The sequence below is a fragment of the Gymnodraco acuticeps genome, unplaced genomic scaffold, assembly GCF_902827175.1.
Source record: "Gymnodraco acuticeps unplaced genomic scaffold, fGymAcu1.1, whole genome shotgun sequence".
Classification (NCBI taxonomy): Eukaryota; Metazoa; Chordata; class Actinopteri; order Perciformes; family Bathydraconidae; genus Gymnodraco; species Gymnodraco acuticeps.
The window spans coordinates 3,936,803-3,953,602 of record NW_022990042.1 but is presented as its reverse complement, the minus strand read 5'-3'; the positions used below and the strand labels follow the sequence as shown (position 1 = coordinate 3,953,602).

General features: G+C 38.0%; 3 protein-coding genes across 8 annotated transcripts in view; 2 read left to right on the top strand and 1 right to left on the bottom strand.

The window, feature by feature from the left end:
- The window catches only part of sgip1b (SH3GL interacting endocytic adaptor 1b), a 31,608-nt gene extending 22,089 nt beyond the window's left edge, over positions 1-9,519 (top strand). For 3 of the 6 annotated variants that reach the window (XM_034215369.1, XM_034215366.1, XM_034215364.1), the window contains 6 exons: positions 390-522; positions 612-814; positions 2,955-3,002; positions 3,108-3,172; positions 4,875-5,039; positions 5,930-9,519. In XM_034215369.1, coding sequence (XP_034071260.1) covers positions 390-522; positions 612-814; positions 2,955-3,002; positions 3,108-3,172; positions 4,875-5,039; positions 5,930-5,952 — 637 coding nt within the window. In that variant the 3' untranslated portion in view covers positions 5,953-9,519. The remainder of the gene's footprint in view (positions 1-389; positions 523-611; positions 815-2,954; positions 3,003-3,107; positions 3,173-4,874; positions 5,040-5,929) is intronic. The other 3 variants (XM_034215365.1, XM_034215368.1, XM_034215367.1) reach the window with 3 other exon arrangements.
- Positions 9,520-12,790: 3,271 nt separating this feature from the next.
- On the top strand, positions 12,791-16,764 carry tctex1d1 (Tctex1 domain containing 1). Its single transcript, XM_034215407.1, has 5 exons — positions 12,791-12,991; positions 13,336-13,425; positions 14,061-14,152; positions 15,313-15,437; positions 15,527-16,764. The coding sequence occupies exons 2-5, from the start codon at positions 13,346-13,348 to the stop codon at positions 15,728-15,730; spliced, it is 501 nt and encodes a 166-aa protein (XP_034071298.1). The 5' UTR covers positions 12,791-12,991; positions 13,336-13,345; the 3' UTR covers positions 15,731-16,764.
- Positions 15,871-16,457, bottom strand: LOC117545574 (relaxin-3-like). Its single transcript, XM_034215408.1, is given in 2 exon segments — positions 15,871-16,083; positions 16,136-16,457. Coding segments are annotated over 2 exon segments (339 nt in total). The 5' UTR covers positions 16,328-16,457; the 3' UTR covers positions 15,871-15,936.
- Positions 16,765-16,800: the final 36 nt, after the last annotated feature.

The window sequence follows — 16,800 nt, the reverse complement described above, 5'->3', positions numbered from 1 at the left end:
CACTCTTAATGTAATACCTTGTATGTGCACGTCTCATAAAATAAAGGGGTGGCTGGTTAGTAGTCTTTTTCCGAATCAGGCTGGCATTATCCATTGGGCTTTTTCGACCTCAACACATAAAATCTCATAAAAAATGTCTAGATATTAAAACACACACACTCACTTAGGAGAGTGTGTCGGTGGGGGAGAGATCCCAGAGAGAAGGGGAACAGTAAAGAGAAGCTTATGCCAACAGTCATTTAATACATCCCACAGAAAAACGCCGCAATACATAGTATATTCAATATATCACTCTACTTGTATATGATATAATTAAGTGTCTTATATTAATGCTCACATGGTAAATGGAGTAGATTGTTTGAATCAAAAGAATCCCTCTCGTCCCTCAGTGATTCCACAACAGAAAGTGTAGACACCAAGGAATTCTGGGTGAATATGCCAAACCTGATGAGCCATCTGAAGAGAGTGGCTGAGCAAAAGCCTCAGGCGACATACTACAACGTGGACATGATCAAATATCAGGTATCAAATATCCCCTCGTCTATGTATCTAGTTGATCTATAGTATCCATCCACATGACCCCACCCCCTCATTGTGTCCATGATTCTCAGGTGTCTGCAGAGGGAATCCAGTCCTCTCCTCTGAACCTGGCGGTGAGCTGGCGAGGCGACGCCACCAGCACAGACTTGAGAATAGACTACAAATACAACACGGAGGCCATGGCCGCCCCTGTGCCACTACACAACCTCCAGTTCCTGGTTCCTGTGGACGGAGGCATGGCCAAACTCCAGGCCATGATCCCCCCCGCCACCTGGTAAGGAGTCCTTTCATAAAGCACTATCTCTAGGCAGGGGCGGACTGGCCATTGGGAATACCGGGAGTTTTCCCGGTGGGCCGGTGCTGTGCGTTTTGTTTTTTTCCTAAATCCTACCGGCCCACATTTGTAAGTGTTCCGGCCACTCCCTGGAGGGGTGTGGTCCACACCCCACTGGGCTGGGCTGGGCAGGGAAACGGGGTTCAGGGGAGTGGCTGTACCCGTAGGATAGAAAAGGGGGAAGTGACGTCTGACTCAGAGGTCGCGCCGATGTGGAGAAGAACGTGTTGCCCACATTCTGTTACTGAGTTTAGGCTAGTTAGCTAGCAGGTTTATTGTTTTGGGTGCAGTCACTTTTGCCTCCACTTGCTGTTCAAATAAATGTTGGAAGAAAAATTAAATCTGTTTACAGTTCTGTTTCATATGGGTGTTGAGAGATGTATCCATAGATTTAGTCCCTAATTTTGTTCTCAAAGTGCACTAGATTGACGCATTTAACTTCAACATCTCCCCGGGGGAGCTTACCCCCGGACCCCCCTTGAAGAGGTGAGGTCCACCACCTGCCCACACCCCCTGTTAAATTGTCTCACCCACATTAAGGATGCTTCCTACGCCCATGTTTTATTCCATGCGTCAAGTCAGGCAAATTGGGTCCAAATGTTATTGCATCAATGATCTGTTAACATTAAAATCAAGAAGTATATGCTGTAACTATTTTGCTCTAGGCAACTCAAGGGCTCAGGTAATGTGATTACTATATGAATAATGGTCCAAAATAACATAAAATGCATTGGGTTTTTTGTTAAGTAACATACTTTCGTCGCCGGCCGGCCGGCCGATACATGCCGCACGTTAAGTGGGCCTGTCTGTCAATTAATCCCCGGGCCACTTTTTCCCCCAGTCCACCCCTGTCTCTAGGGGCTGAAGGGGAGACCGTTGTGGGGAGTACAGCTACAAATGTTAAATGATGAATCGGGTGCACTGTAGTGGTAAAGATCAGAAGAGTGGCGCAGGGATGAGTCCTAAGACCTGGAAATTAGTTAGCATTTGACCACTTACAGTGCGGTTCCCTCGTCATGCAGTCAATGTTTTTTATGCAGTAATTTGGTCCGATACTTGATATGAGATATGTGGTTAACACAAGCTTAAGATATTTTAACTTTTGTTCTAAAACATGAAATATGTCAGTAAATACCCCACTGGTGAATGTCAAAAAACAGTAGTTGCAAACATGTGGCTAAATAGGACTGCTAAACATCCTCACACTGAACATTAGCCGCCTTTAGCCTAGCGGCGGTGACATGAAGTCATATACCTGTGATGTTGTTCATTTATAGCCTAGCGTTAGCTTTTTACTCAGTGTGATACAGTTACACTTCAAAAGTGTTGTTATTATATGGAAATGTTCCTGCAGCAAAAAGTTTGCCACAGAGCTTATTTTCTACAATATTCCTAAATCCAACGGAAAAATCCCATGCTTATTGTCAAGGGAGCCCTTGCTATGCTTACTTTCTGGTCGGTTTACACAAATATGTCACTGCACCACTCGATTGAAACAAAGCAGTGGCACTCACACATACAAGTTTGTATAGAAGCTAACTTATCATACTTTATTTGCACTTCTGCCAAAGAAATGGAATGTTTAGATGCTAGGTTTTGATTTTAAAATGTAAATGTTTCCATAATGAAGTGGAAAATGGTATATGTGTCAACACTATCTTCAAGTTTTCCCGTAATAATGGAATAAGGCCAAATTTACTTTCTACCAATCAAAAGAATACCCAAAATGATCATTTATATATCAATTACTCCCCCCATGTTACCTTGAATTCTTGAAGAAAACTTTGTCACCTCGCATGAGTGAACGCAGAATATAATAATTCATAATAAATTCACAGCTTACTATATCAAAACGCCCACATAAATAGTCTCACACTTGTGCAGGTCCGCTTTTTGTCCATGCTTGTTAGGTTTATGCTGTTTAAAATAGTACAGTTTTAGTAAAAATGTATGTGTTTGTGAAATAGTGAGCCTAGAAGTAGATAAATAACACTTGGATTATACTGCACAGGTTTTCTAAGAGTTTATAAAAAGATATCTTGCTATTTGTTCCGTTTCTGATTCTTCCTTCACCGTGGAGGCTTGTAAGAAAAACAAAGTTATCTTCACGAAATAAAGGTAACACAGGGTGAGTAGTTGATATACAAAAGGTGATTTTGTAGGTAAATTGTTCCTTTAATGCATATCAGACTGCAACATTGTCTCTGTAATGTGGAATCACTTTCTTATAAAGGAATCCAGAGCAGCAGACGATACAGTGGAAAATCCCCAGTCTCTCTCACAGATCAGAAAATGGAGGTACGTTTTCATTTTTGTGTTCATTCATATTCTTCTTGGTGAAGTTCCTTTGTTCTTCTTATGTTTATGCCACCTAATGTCCACACTTGACCATATTTAGTTATATCTGTGTGAAGCTGGTCTCTAGGGTGTTGTTTTCACATTCCTGTCTATGTATCCTCCTAAAATCTGAGATTCTAACACACTTGCTAGCTGTGGGGGAAACTTCTGTGTAGCAATGTAGTGGGAGTCACCGACTCATGAAGGAGACACGGGAAGAGCAGGAGCTTTCATGTCAAACACTGATGGTTTATTAGGAGCTTCGGCCGGAGGATTCACAAAACAAGTCACACAGTCAGAGGTTCTGACTTCACGGTAGAGTTGCCACGTCAATTCTGAAGATCTCTACCCCAGACCCATACTTAGCTAGTTCAGAGAGAATAATCAACATTGTGCAGAACAAGATAGAATCCTAACACCTCTATCAGCTGACGCCAACAGGCAGGAACAGGGAGACAAAACACTGAGAGCACAGCAGCCAAGGTTACAGGTGCGTGTGCTCAGTCAGGACAGTATGAACTGATACACTGGGTCAAAGTTATGGGCTTTGGAAAATATTTCCCTAACACTAGCTACAAGCTAGCTTACGTGCGTCACAAATTGAGCAAAACCCAGTCGTATACGTCAATGCATACATATACTGTACCAACAAGGAGGGTCTTCAACACAACAGAGTCCTGAGGGCAATGTGTAGAGTGGGCTTGTGGTACAGCGAGGAGAGTTAGCATTAGCATTGTGAAGGTTTTGACAGCAAACATGGAAAAGAAGACAGCTTTTGATGTAAATTGGACGCTGGAGCTTCCTTCCACTATCTATAAAAATAATTCACTAGATTTTTTTGGAATAATTTACAACCACTAACATTTAATAAACCACTGAATGATTTATCTAGCAATGTAAACAAATAAGAAATGCTAACTACAGACTCATCTTACTCAAACATGTTGGGACAGAATTTGTCATTAAGGGAGTTTTTATTTATTTCAGACTTGAGAAATGTCAACGAAACAAAATGTCAAATTAAATATTAATCATAACATAATTTTGCATTTGTCAAAACATGTATGGAAGGGAAACAAATTTTAAAACAAAATCAGTTCTCATCTTATCATATTCTCCCTTATACTGGACTGAACTGAAATCTCAGTTACAGGCTAGAAGTGTATTACTATCGTCTTTTTAATTGATTTCTACATTTTGAATTATTACTTTATTAATCTCGGGTGAAATTCAGTTTCTGGGCAGATACTGCATTTTAGAATGAAAACAAATAAAAAATAATAATACATGTGATTTATAGCGCTTTTCCTGGTGCTCAAATCGCTTTACAAGTAAAGAAGAAAAATAACAACAAAAGTAAAAGGTGCTAAACTAAGTGGAATAGGGGCGAGGGGTTAGTGGATTAGGAGTTGAAGGCAAGAGTGAAAAGATGTGTGATTTTGTGTGAATGAAGTGAGAGTGTTGGCAGATCAGATGTGGCTGGGAGGGAGGGAATACAAATATGCATAGCATAAGAAGTTAAAGTTATGTTGTGCTATAAAAAAAAGATAAAATTAAATAAATATATTTTAAAGCTTCTATATAAGAAGTTAAAGCAACATTTGCAAATATAAAGTTAAAATGTGCACATTGTACCCATTAGTACTGTGTGTGTGTCCCTCAGGAGTAGGGGCTCTCCTGGGCCGGTTCCAGATGACAGAGGGTCCCTGTAAACCCTCCCAGCTGGCTGTGCAGTTCAGCAGTGAGGGCTGCACTCTGTCGGGCTGCGACATCCAGCTTCTAGGGACGGGCTACCGGCTCTCGCTGATCAAGAAGAGATTTGCTGCAGGTCAGTTTGAGCATCCAGTATTTATGTGACCTCTTTAGGGCAGCATTCTGTTCAGCCTGACATTAACATGTGATCCCATCACAGTGCACAGCTTTACAGGTGATATACAAGGTTTAGTTAGTTTCCAGAGTGTTTGCTTGCTTTATTTTAATTCGTTTTAGTTTATTTAATATATTATGTCTTAGTTTTTTTACAAGCTTGGATAACTATGTAGGCTAGTATATGTTTTGATACAGCAATTAACTTGATTCTTCTTTCACCATCTTACTTAGAAGAACAGGACCACAGTGGGTTAAAAGTTATATATACAGTCTATGGTTAAAACTAGCATAAGCACAATAGTTCATGTTTATGTAATTTTATCTGCTACAATATTTAAATCTGTTAAGTATGTTCATTTTCTGTGATTTAATGTCACCAGAGTGACAGAAAATCTATTATATCAAAAAACTAGAACTCAAATTAATTCACTTTCTTCTTCATTGTATTTTAATTTGTACTTAATATATATATTAACCGGGGAACATTGTTTCAGGTTTTCTTTATAAGGATATTGTTTTTATATAGTTTAATTTTAGAGAAAACAATTTTCATTTTAGATTCTGTTCTACCCCACGATAATAACCCTGGTTCCTATTACACGACAAACCTCTCCAATACAATAGGACAATGTGGATTTGTATCGGTGCCTCCTGCTGGTTAAAACGGAAACAAATTTGTTTTTTGCAAGCAGAAAACATAAATGTGTTTTTTTGCATAAAGGGCCATTAAGTTATACCTAACCACAAGTGGCCAATTACTTAGGGAGAGGCATTTTAATGTCAGGGCTTCATTGCACAGACACAGATGAACCTTTCCGCTTCTCTGACATATTTTGTTTTATTTCACAGGGAAATATTTGGCGGATAATTAGCGGACCTGTTTGGGAACAGAACCAAAAGAATCAATGGCATTTGACTGTGAAGACTATGGATCCATCCCATGTTTAGTGCATCTGAAACCTCATTTTAGGCAACCATTAAAATAACTGGTTGTTATTTTACAGAATAACAGAACACACACACACAGGATTATTTATTTCATGACATCATCATTCAGTAGACGGACTCCTGCTGAGTTTATGCAAGTAAAAACAAATCATTCGTTTTGTGCACTAATGGGCTTATATGGAGTAAAACATTGCAAAACCCTGATTCTTTGTACTTGTTAACATATGTGTGGATTCATACAGTGATCCAGCCTTATTCATTGCAGTTTCTGTTGTCATTGCAAAATGCACTGTAAAGGATGATGTGAGTATAACGCAATCTAAAACAAGGTGGAAAAGACAGGAAAATGTAAAAAAAATGGTGTATTATAGATTTGCTATACAGTTGTATTCCGATAAGTTGTAGGTTTCATGGTAATATCTGATATACACTGCCACCTCAAATCAGAGTTTTTTTTCCACCATGAGTGAGATCTCACCGGCCGTCTAAGCAGAATTGACGTTTCTGTTTAGACAGCCTTTGAAATGTCACAGTCCATTCTATCAGTCTTGTGATTGAAGGGGATTGGTCAGTTCACAGTTCAGAATGACCCGCAGCGCTGGATCAGCACTTTTAACCTGAAGGTGCTTTTTATACGGAATTATATTGGTGCCTCAATCTGGAGCACATGATGGGGAATTTGAGGACAGTAAAACTTTGTGTGCAAGCAGGTTAATATTATTTTGTAGAGTTTGAGCCATGCAAATAAAACATTTATTTGAGCATTGGAAGAATTATACTTATTTTACTTATCTCCAATTTAAATTAAATGTAAATGTGAAAAAGTTATAATTAATATTTTTATATTAACACTGTATCACATAATTACAGGCAGCTTTTATAAGAGTAAAAGCTCATTCAAACCCATCGTACAACCTGCCCAGCAACAAACAGATAGCATCATAGTTAGCAAACTGGCTAGAAGACGCCACAGTGACAGTGATCCTCAGGAGTTGGTAGGAACAAGAAAACATGAGTTAAAGGCGAGAAAATATTGGACTGTCAAACATCAGGTGACCAAAAACACAACTCCAAAATGCTAATGTTACTACTTATTCGCTGTGTGTGTTTATCAGGGCTAATACGCTAAAGTGTTGATCAAATCAACTTAAAAGCTGATTAAATGTCAGTGTTTCCGAAAGGAACCAGAAAATCATCAAATTGCAGGTTTAACTTAGCTTTTTTTAAGTGACTATATTAATTATTATAGTACCATGGCTGTGTATCTGACCATTATGAAGTTAGCCAGCTAGCTTAGTTAGCTACGGCATATCTAGCAGCCTTTTGCTAGCTAGCTACCAAGATAGCTAGTGTTCTTAATGACTTACCACCAGTTTCATTAAATGTGTGTATGTATTGTATAAAACATACTTTATTTGTGACTGCTTTCCATTCTACAACCAGATAAGTTTATTGTTGTGAATTTTATTTGGCTCAGCTGATAACCCTTAAATAGCTGCTCCTCGTGGCCGACATCAATAGGATGGCCGATCGATTTTCCATTTTTGTATTCTAAAAGAGAAGTTCATAACCTGGCTGAGATGTAGTGAGCTAAGAAGGAATGCAATACAATCCCATAGTTCTGACCTAACCAAATGAAAGTGGCATCACTATTGTTAATTTACAATGAGCCTCCTCAAATGCTATTACATTTTCTGGTAGAAGAATTGAATTGCAATCATATTGTCGTATACTGCAAAATTCTTCTACACTGGTGCAAACATAGCTTTCTAGAGTTTTCTTCTTCTTGAATTTTTTTTAAGTCAATGAAAGTCATACTTTATTATAGGAAGTTAGGAACTGTTCGTGATAATACACATTTCCTGTTATTGAACAATTACTTATTGACCGGATTTATATTGTGCATCCCTTATGAATACTCTACAAAATATCATTTATGTGCTTGCAACAAAAATACCTTATTTAGTCCCATCCTGCATTCAAGATTGAAGCACTTACTGTATATGTAATGCTACAATTTTACACATGCAGCTTTTACCACTGCAACGATGGCATTTTGTCTTTAAAGGGTCATGTGAACAGAAAGTTGAAACTATCTGCTGAAGAACAAAAAGCATTACATAACCACTACGGGCACGTGCAATGCTGAGATACATCAACTTCCTCACACCACAGGACTTTTAAGTGGTATTTGTTGTTGTGAATGGTCACATTGTGTAACAAAAAGGCGAAACAGAAGCTGCTACTTTCACTGGAAGGTTAATTTTATTCTGTTAATGTTACAGAAAATATGTTTGAAAAGGGCCTTAAGACGCATACAGAGCCAGACGTGAGTGCCATACAGTGGGGAGGAGGAGCTTTAAGTTTCAGGAGAAATCTAGAAGGGGTTGAAAAGTGTAGGAATTGCCTTTGATGCTGCTTAAAAAAGTCAGCCACTTCCTTTGACCACGATCTTTGATAGAGGTCTTGACGAGGAATATCGGGGACCTCACAGAGTAACAAAAATAAATGTCTATGAAGAGGACAGCACTATTCATGTCCCTGTTTCATTTCCTTCCTTTTCCACCACGTTGAATACATGTTTTATCATTTTCTAATAGCAATATTTAAGTGTATAAAGTGTACATAAAAAGCTATGTTTCGAATATTTCTCTGGGCATATGGATGTGTCTGTGATCGTCTTTTGGGTTTATCGATGTCAGCACTCATGATGAATTCTGTAACAACACCAACACTCATCTATTGTTTTACATGTGGGTTTCTGTACCAAAAAATACCTGTAACTGTTGATGAATAACTCCAAACGGTGCCGCATGAAATCTGCATTCGTTCCATTCCAGTCTTATCAATGCAATTCCAATTTATCCATTTCACTAAGGTCATGATGCGTGTGTTATTGTATAATCGTGCTATGGGAGGAGACTTTCTGCCTTCACTTAAACATCCACTCTGTTTTGCTGTTGTTGCACCTTCAAAAAACTCGTCGTCCATACATTTGGCATGTATTCATAGATAATCCCATTCCATGCATCTGATGTTCTCCTGTTTGACTTGCACACAAAACACACTCATCCCATTAAACAACCCATGGGCTCATGTCACATATGTGTTTGAACCATTTTATACAATGTTTTCATGTGTTGACTCACAATTTGGGCATAGGTGTAATATTTCATTATGTCTTAGAAAAAGAAAAAACGATATTTAAGTCATTTAAGAAGGACGGTTTTCAGTGTTTCTGTTTGTTATGCTTATATTTTTCTTTGCCTTATTTTTCAGAATACACTTATTCCTCCGATGCGTGACGGTTTCTGTACGTTAATTTTTTCTACAACTTTTATGGCTGTATTCCTTTCACTGCATTAGACACAGAATATGCAAACATGTCATGTAAATTTCCCATCCAAAGATTTTGAAAGTAAATATATGAAAAAAAATCAATATAATGTAATACCTGTTTTACTTGGTAATAAAGAAGAGGAAATATGTGACGTGTATCTCACTTTCATTTGTCCAAATATAGAAAAGTATATGATTGTTTTGTACAACATGTTTTAGTGGGGCATGTTCTTGTGAAAGTGAATCACTCAACCTGATTTCCACTGGTTAACTAAAATAAATATATAATTTATTTCAGGATTTATTCCTAAATGCCACCAGTGGTGGAAAGTAACTAAGTGCATGTATTTAAGTACTGCACTGAAGTACATTTTTGATTACTTGAGTATTTTTCTTTTATGCTACTTTATACTTCTAATCCATTACACTTTGGCGGCAGAAATTGTACTTTTTACTAACTTTATTTATTTGCAAACATTAGTTACTAATTACTTTTGCAGGTTTATATTATAAATACAAAAATGAATGACTATCATGGATGCAGATACCAGGCAGAATACAAAGTTATCAATGTTATATCATCCTTTAACCCTGTAAAGCCCAAATATAGAAAACCATTAGCACATTTTTTACATCATTAAAATGATAGACATATGAATCCATCTATGCTTTTGTACTTTTCTAGGTCATATTTTGAATGCAGGACGTTTACTTACGGTATTATTACTTTTACTTGAATAGAATCAGGTTGAGGCTATTTGAGAAATCAATCTGACCACAAGGACCCGTTTTCCCGTTTTTTTCCAAAACACTTCAATCTCTCACATGTTATCTTAAAGGCTGAGGTTGAAAAATTCATTATTGAGCTTGGAAAAAAACTAAAAGGGAATGTGAACACATACAAACCCCATAAATATTATGTAATTAGGCTATTCAAAAATCTCTATACAACAAAATCTATCTTAATGAGATTATTTCTCAACTGCTGTGTCCAAAATCCAGTATAAACACAAGCTTTTTTAAGAAGCTTACAACAACATTTAGCAGTTTGTAGAATGATGTAACAGCACAATAGTCATTTTATCGTCGATACACAAAAACAAAATGTACATCTTTAGAGCAGATCGGCAGCAGGAAGTCCCACCGTTCGTAGGCTCTTACTGGAACAGAAAGGGCTGCTGAGTAGTTTTCAGAGCGGATTTCTGTACTTTTCCAAAGGGCGGTCCACAATAGGTCCACAATAGATGCATTAGTAAGAGTGAGTAATGATGTGGAAAAAACATTGAAAATGAAAGAGATAATGGCAATAGTGTACTTTGACATTGAAAAGGCGTATGAATGTGGAGGGATGGATTACTGATCAAATTGAGTAGAAGGGTATTGGAGGGAGAATGTTCAATTGGGTAAAGGCCTTTTTAACAGACAGGACATTTAGAGTAAAGGTTGGAGCAGATATTTCCAATTATTTTGAAATAGAAAATGGTATTCCCCAAGGGACTGCAGTCAGTCCAATATTATTTAACATCATGATTAATGAGATATTTACATGCTTAGACACATGCATCCAATCGGCTCTATACGCAGATGATGGGGCTATTTGGATGAGGGGAAGAAATGCCCCATACGTAATGGAGAATATAGCTAGAGCGATTAAAAAAATGGAGAGGTGGTCATATAACTGGGGATTCAAAATGTCAGAAAGCAAGTCATGCTACATGGTATTTACAAACAAACGCAAGATTGATGGCCAACAGCTAACACTATATGATCGTCCAATGACAAAGGTGAATGCTCAAATACTTAGGACTGTGGTTTGATAGCAAATATACATGGAAAATGCATATTAATCAAGTGGAAACAAAAAAAAGTATAGTGTATGGAGCAGCAGCATAAATATCGCTTTTAAAAATTGATAGAATACAAAGCATTGCAGCTGTGTGTATTGGAGCGATAAAGTCATCCCCTATCAATGCAGTTCTGATAGAAGCAGGAGAGACACCTCTGGAGATCAGAAGAGAGAAACTTGCTCTGTCATACTGGGTCAGACTACAAGGAAGTGGAGAGGAAAATATCACAAACAGAATATTACAGGATTGCTGGGAATATGCAAAGTTCCAGGGGCGTGGGTTTGGCTGGACAACTTAGTAAGGAAAGAACGAGGGCATGTGGAGTGGAGACCATCACGTTTGCCAAAGCAACCCCATTCAGCAGTGTTCCCCCATGGCTTTTCCCAGAAGCTAAAATAGATATGAGTATTGTAGAAAGGAAAAAAGAGTGGCAAATAAATGAAGTGGGAATTAAAACAAGTATCTGAACGAAAAGTACTACAATTACCTAAAAATGTACACAGATGGTTCTAAGAACAAGGAAGAGTGTGTTGGACTTTAAAATATCGATTTCAAAAAGAGCATCTGATCAACTATCAGTGTACGCAGCAGAAATGCTTGCTGTAATAATAGGATTACAGTGGGTTGAAGAGGTCAGACCAGATAGGGTGGTGATATGCACAGATTCATTATCCATATTAAAAAGCACACAATCAACAACAACTGCCAGAGAAGACATTCTCATAGAACTGAATCATAGCCTGTTAAGACTTCACAGAGGTGGTATAGATCTGCAGTTCTGCTGGGTGCCTGCACATGAGGGGGTGAAAGGGAACGAGTGTGCTGATAAATGAGCAAAAAGTGCACTACAAAAGGAAATAACATTACCAGTTCAACTTGGAAAAGGAGAAGGAAAAGCAGTCATTAAGAAAAAAGGGATGGAGATCTGGCAGAAAAGGTGGGAGAAAGACCAGAAAGGCAAAGAATATCACAAAGTACAAAAGACAATTACAATTAATATTTATAAAGAAAGAAACAGAAGGGAGGAAATCATGATGGCTAGACTCAGAATAAATCACACAGTTTTGAATGGTACGCTGTATATCATGGGGAAAAGTGACAGTGACAAGTGTGGGAACTGTGGAGTTAAAGAACATGTAGAACACATCTTGTTACATTGTGACATCTATAAAGCTGAAGGAGAAAAACTAAAGGCTAAAGTTTTAGAGGCAGAGAGGGAATGGAGTGTGGTTGGTGTTTTGGGAACAAAAGGAGAGGGAGTAAGAGCTACCAGAAAGGCACTGTTTACCTTCCTGAGTGAAACTGGGGTAGGAACAATTATTTAACATTAGGTCAGGAAAGATCATTTTTATTTGTGTTTTATTTATTTCATGTTTTTGTTGATTTATTTATTTATTTTTGATTAGATCATAGGTTAAGAGCATAGACTAAATAAAGAGTTTAAGAGATTAAATTATATGATTATTCATACTCATGTGCAATAGGTGGCGGTATGCACCTTTAAAGTTGTTTGCAATCCGCCAAAAACGGAGAAGAAGAAGAAGAAGAAGAAGAAGAAGAAGAAGAAGAAGAAGAAGAAGAAGAAGAAGAAGAAGAAGAAGAAGAAGAAGAAGAAGAAGAAGAAGAAGAAGAAGAAGAAGAAGAAGAAGAAGAAGAAGAAGAAGAAGAAGAAGAAGAAGAAAGTCCCGCCCACTGACTGATGGTACTTGGTTGCTATGACGACACCAAGCTCTAAAGGGCTAACTACTTCTGCTCGGTTCAAGAGTTCCTAAAATCGGTAATAACCTGTTAAAATCGCTTTGGTTATATTTATTTGTGTCCTATTTGACACAAAATATTCTGTAAACTATACTGTTTTCCAAAGTTAGCTAAAAGTAATAATGGGTTAACAAACAAGCCAACTACAAACAGCCTTGGTAGCATATTATGTTTACATACCCTGAAGAGCTAGCGCATAGCACTGTTTCAAAGTGTTAGCGTTAAATGCTTTATGAGTTTTCATTTTGACAATATGTATTTAATACTCGCCCTCAAGTGTTGAATTTAGCTTATGTTTAACTATACCACTGTATATGTATAACTGAGCTAACGTCAGTATGTTTTTGTTGTCGTCCTGTGAAGACAAGCTGTCATGTCTGAGGTGTTTAAAGACAAGTCCCAGAGGAGAGGACATGGAGCCCGAGGCAAAGAGGCCACAGGCAGGACCAAGGAGTGAGTGCTCTGTAATCATGTGGGCAGATATCCAACTTTAATATTATTGCATTTTCCTCAGTCGTGTTTATTATTTGGTCCGATAGTAAGTAACCAAGTACATTTACTCAGGTACTTAAGTACAATTTAGATTGACTTGAACAGAACTTGAGTATTTCCATTTCCTGCTGCTTTATACTTCTACCCCAGGGGTGTCAAACTCAATTTCATCGTGGGCCACATTAGCATTATGGTTGCACTCAAAGGGCCGGTTGTAACTATATAAATATACATATATATTATAAATGCATAATGTATATGAAATAATGTATTATATTATATTATTGCCTCTGCAACTGAGACGTAAAGTGTATTTGTATTCAAAAATATTTTGTACTATTTCATTTAAGTAATACTTTGAATACAGATATGTAATTGTAACATAGAAATCATACTTAGTTGTCATTTCTATTTTAACTTGAATATAAGATTGACATATTTCTTCGAACACTGATTTGAACTGATATATAAAAAGCATTCCCAATACGTGTGTATCCTTTCTGGTTGAGAAGTTCCTCTCAGCTCTTTTTCAATAATTCCAGAGATCAGGAACCACACACCCTGTTAATGTTCCTGTATCTGATCCTGTCTTCCAGCTCCATAAGCACTGTGTCGTACATTGATGAACTCGCACACCATGATGACAACGCTCGGATGGCCATAACAACGGAGAACACCTACCAGCTGGGTGAGGTCATATTTACTTGTTTGACACACATGCTATACATGTTTCTGGTTTATGGTTCACACATGCATCACTGAGATGTATACTGTCACATTTACGTTTTATGGACTGGTGTCAAACTGGTGTCAAAGGTGTCAAACTCAATTTCATCGCGGGCCACATCAGTATTATGGTTGCACTCAAAGGGCCGGTTGTAACTATATAAATATACATATCTAAATATATAATATACATAAAATAATGTATTATATTACATTATTGCCTCTGCATTGGATTATTATCGGATAGGGTAATAACTTCATAATTAACTACGTCTGAAAGCAGAAGTCTAGGGCAAATAATTGCAAGTCTCTTCAGTGCGCATGTCACAAAATGAGATGCATTGTGGGACATGTAGTTTATGGGCAACCTGCTTCTGTAAAGTGGCATGTGACCATATAATAAACGTATTATATTCTTTGCAAGCTCTTGCGGGCCACATAAAATGAAGTTGCGGGCCGGATTTGGCCCCCGGGCCTTGAGTTTGAGACCCCTGCTCTAAACTATATTATGACATTGTGTTGTTTTAGAGGAGATGTATGCCACTGATATGATAGTGATAATATTACAGCATCATTTTAAAGAGCAATGGACTTCTAATTCGAAAGAATAACCAAACTTTGGAATTTTTATGTAAAACATATATGAAAGTATCCTAAATAAACAAAACATAAATAAACCCTTACTAAATAAAAATTGGACTAGGCCTACTGTTTTAAAAAAATCACAATGTTTGTGTGATGTGAACTGACAATAATATTATATATAGTATTCATTTTCTAGCGCCTCTCAAATCATCATTTTCTCACTTTGTCTCCTTCCCCCCTAGAGCACCACACACTAATTCATTTGATTCGTTTTCTTAATTAAAAGTAGACAAAATGAAGAAAAAAAGATTAAGATACATTTTTGTTATAATGTTAATTAGCGATATAGGCTATACATGTTGTAAAATCTGATATAGTAACACCTCTAATTGGTAAGGGATGGAAGCCTAACTAGACCAGAAACAGGTTTAGCATTAGACATTTTGACGCAATATTCATTGAAATTTCAAATGATATATGATTTACTGCACAAAAAGTAAAAGTTGGATTATAGTCTCTGTGTTTTTCTCACTACAGGACCAAATAAACGCATGCCTGTCCCTGCTGTCACAGACATACTGAAGGACGTACTGACCAGTTACCTCCAGGAGGAGAAATACGAAGTAGAATGGTCTCAGAAAATGACAAAAACAATATGTGAGGTAAATAAAACAGACAAAACAAATGCAACACCTTTTGAACGCTTGGAACTTGTTTTCTATCAGTTCCCTTCCTTGGCTTTCCCCTCCAGGTGATCAGAGCCCGTGTGAAGGAACTCATGATTCCCAGATATAAGATCGTGGTCCTGGTCCACATCGGCCAGCTCGCGGGACAGAGCATGCAGATCAGCAGCCGCTGTCTATGGGACGCCGCTAATGACACCTTCGCCTCCTTCTCCTTCAAAAACAGCTCTCTGTACGGCGTGGCCACTGTCTACGCTGTTTACTATGAGTAAACCATACACACAAAGACTGATAAACACTTTAGATTCCTAAAAGATTTCTGCTGTTAAAGAGTATATTTTGCCAAGTATCAAATGATAAACAAGAATTTGTAAGCAAAATCACGGTGTTTTTTATTATTGGTAGCATGGAAAGTGAAATTACATTATGTTCTGAAGATTTTATTTCAATGTGTTGATGATTTTGGGGATGTTGTCCTCTAGCAGAGCATGGAGAGGTCACTCTTTCGACAGCCTACTTGGCAGCACACTGTTATTAGCGCCTGGTTTAGGTCCCGCCACTGACGGTCATTATCTGTCCTCTTCAGTTCTGGCTCTCTGCGACCTGCAAACAGACATAAACCAATCTGTCAATGATTTGAAATGAACCCCAATGCTACAAAGAGAAATATAAGTGACTGTTCACTCACCGTCTTGCAAAGTCTCCTCTCCCCCCGTCACTCTTCTCCACCTGGATCCTCCGCAGGTGTACACCACTGCCCGCATTAACGCCCGGCCACACAGCCTCAGTGTGTTTTTGTTGTCCTGCGTCTGAACATGCGCCACACACACCGTGCACAGCAGCAACGCAAGCAGGAGTACAGATTTCATGTTGTTTATTTTCAGAAAACCTGATCCAGATCAACCCTTTTTATACAGAGTCTACTGTGACGTCACACATCTTCCTATCTCTGGTCACCACCATGCGCTTCAACAGCGGATGTCCACCTGGTCATTTAGGGATATGTGTGGGAATCTAAGCCATTGTCACTGATTAAGGACGTTTTCTTAAATGTTAATGAGAATGAATTGCTCTTTTATGTCCCTTTTTATTGCCATGGATTTAGCAAAGTGTTTCCTAATGGGTGGCTTGAGATATCCGTCCCCGAACAAACTGAGATGATGGCTCTCTACATAGCAACAGTGGAGAGTGGGCCGCTATCATGGACATAAATCAGTGATTCCAGGCAGAGACCTTTGCATTAGCTGGGACATTTGTTGTCAAATTGAACTGTGTCATGGAATAAATATCACCTTCAAATAGTGTTGACATGCCCATGTTTAAATATCAATGGTGTGGCTAA

What these genes read in the sequence shown, in the direction of transcription:
- tctex1d1 (XM_034215407.1), top strand. Translation starts at nt 13,346, where the DNA reads ATGTCTGAGGTGTTTAAAGACAAGTCCCAGAGGAGAGGACATGGAGCC. An exon ending in GCCACAGGCAGGACCAAGGA is followed by an intron (nt 13,426 to 14,060) that starts GTGAGTGCTCTG and finishes CCTGTCTTCCAG; the next exon opens with CTCCATAAGCACTGTGTCGT. An exon ending in GGAGAACACCTACCAGCTGG is followed by an intron (nt 14,153 to 15,312) that starts GTGAGGTCATAT and finishes TTCTCACTACAG; the next exon opens with GACCAAATAAACGCATGCCT.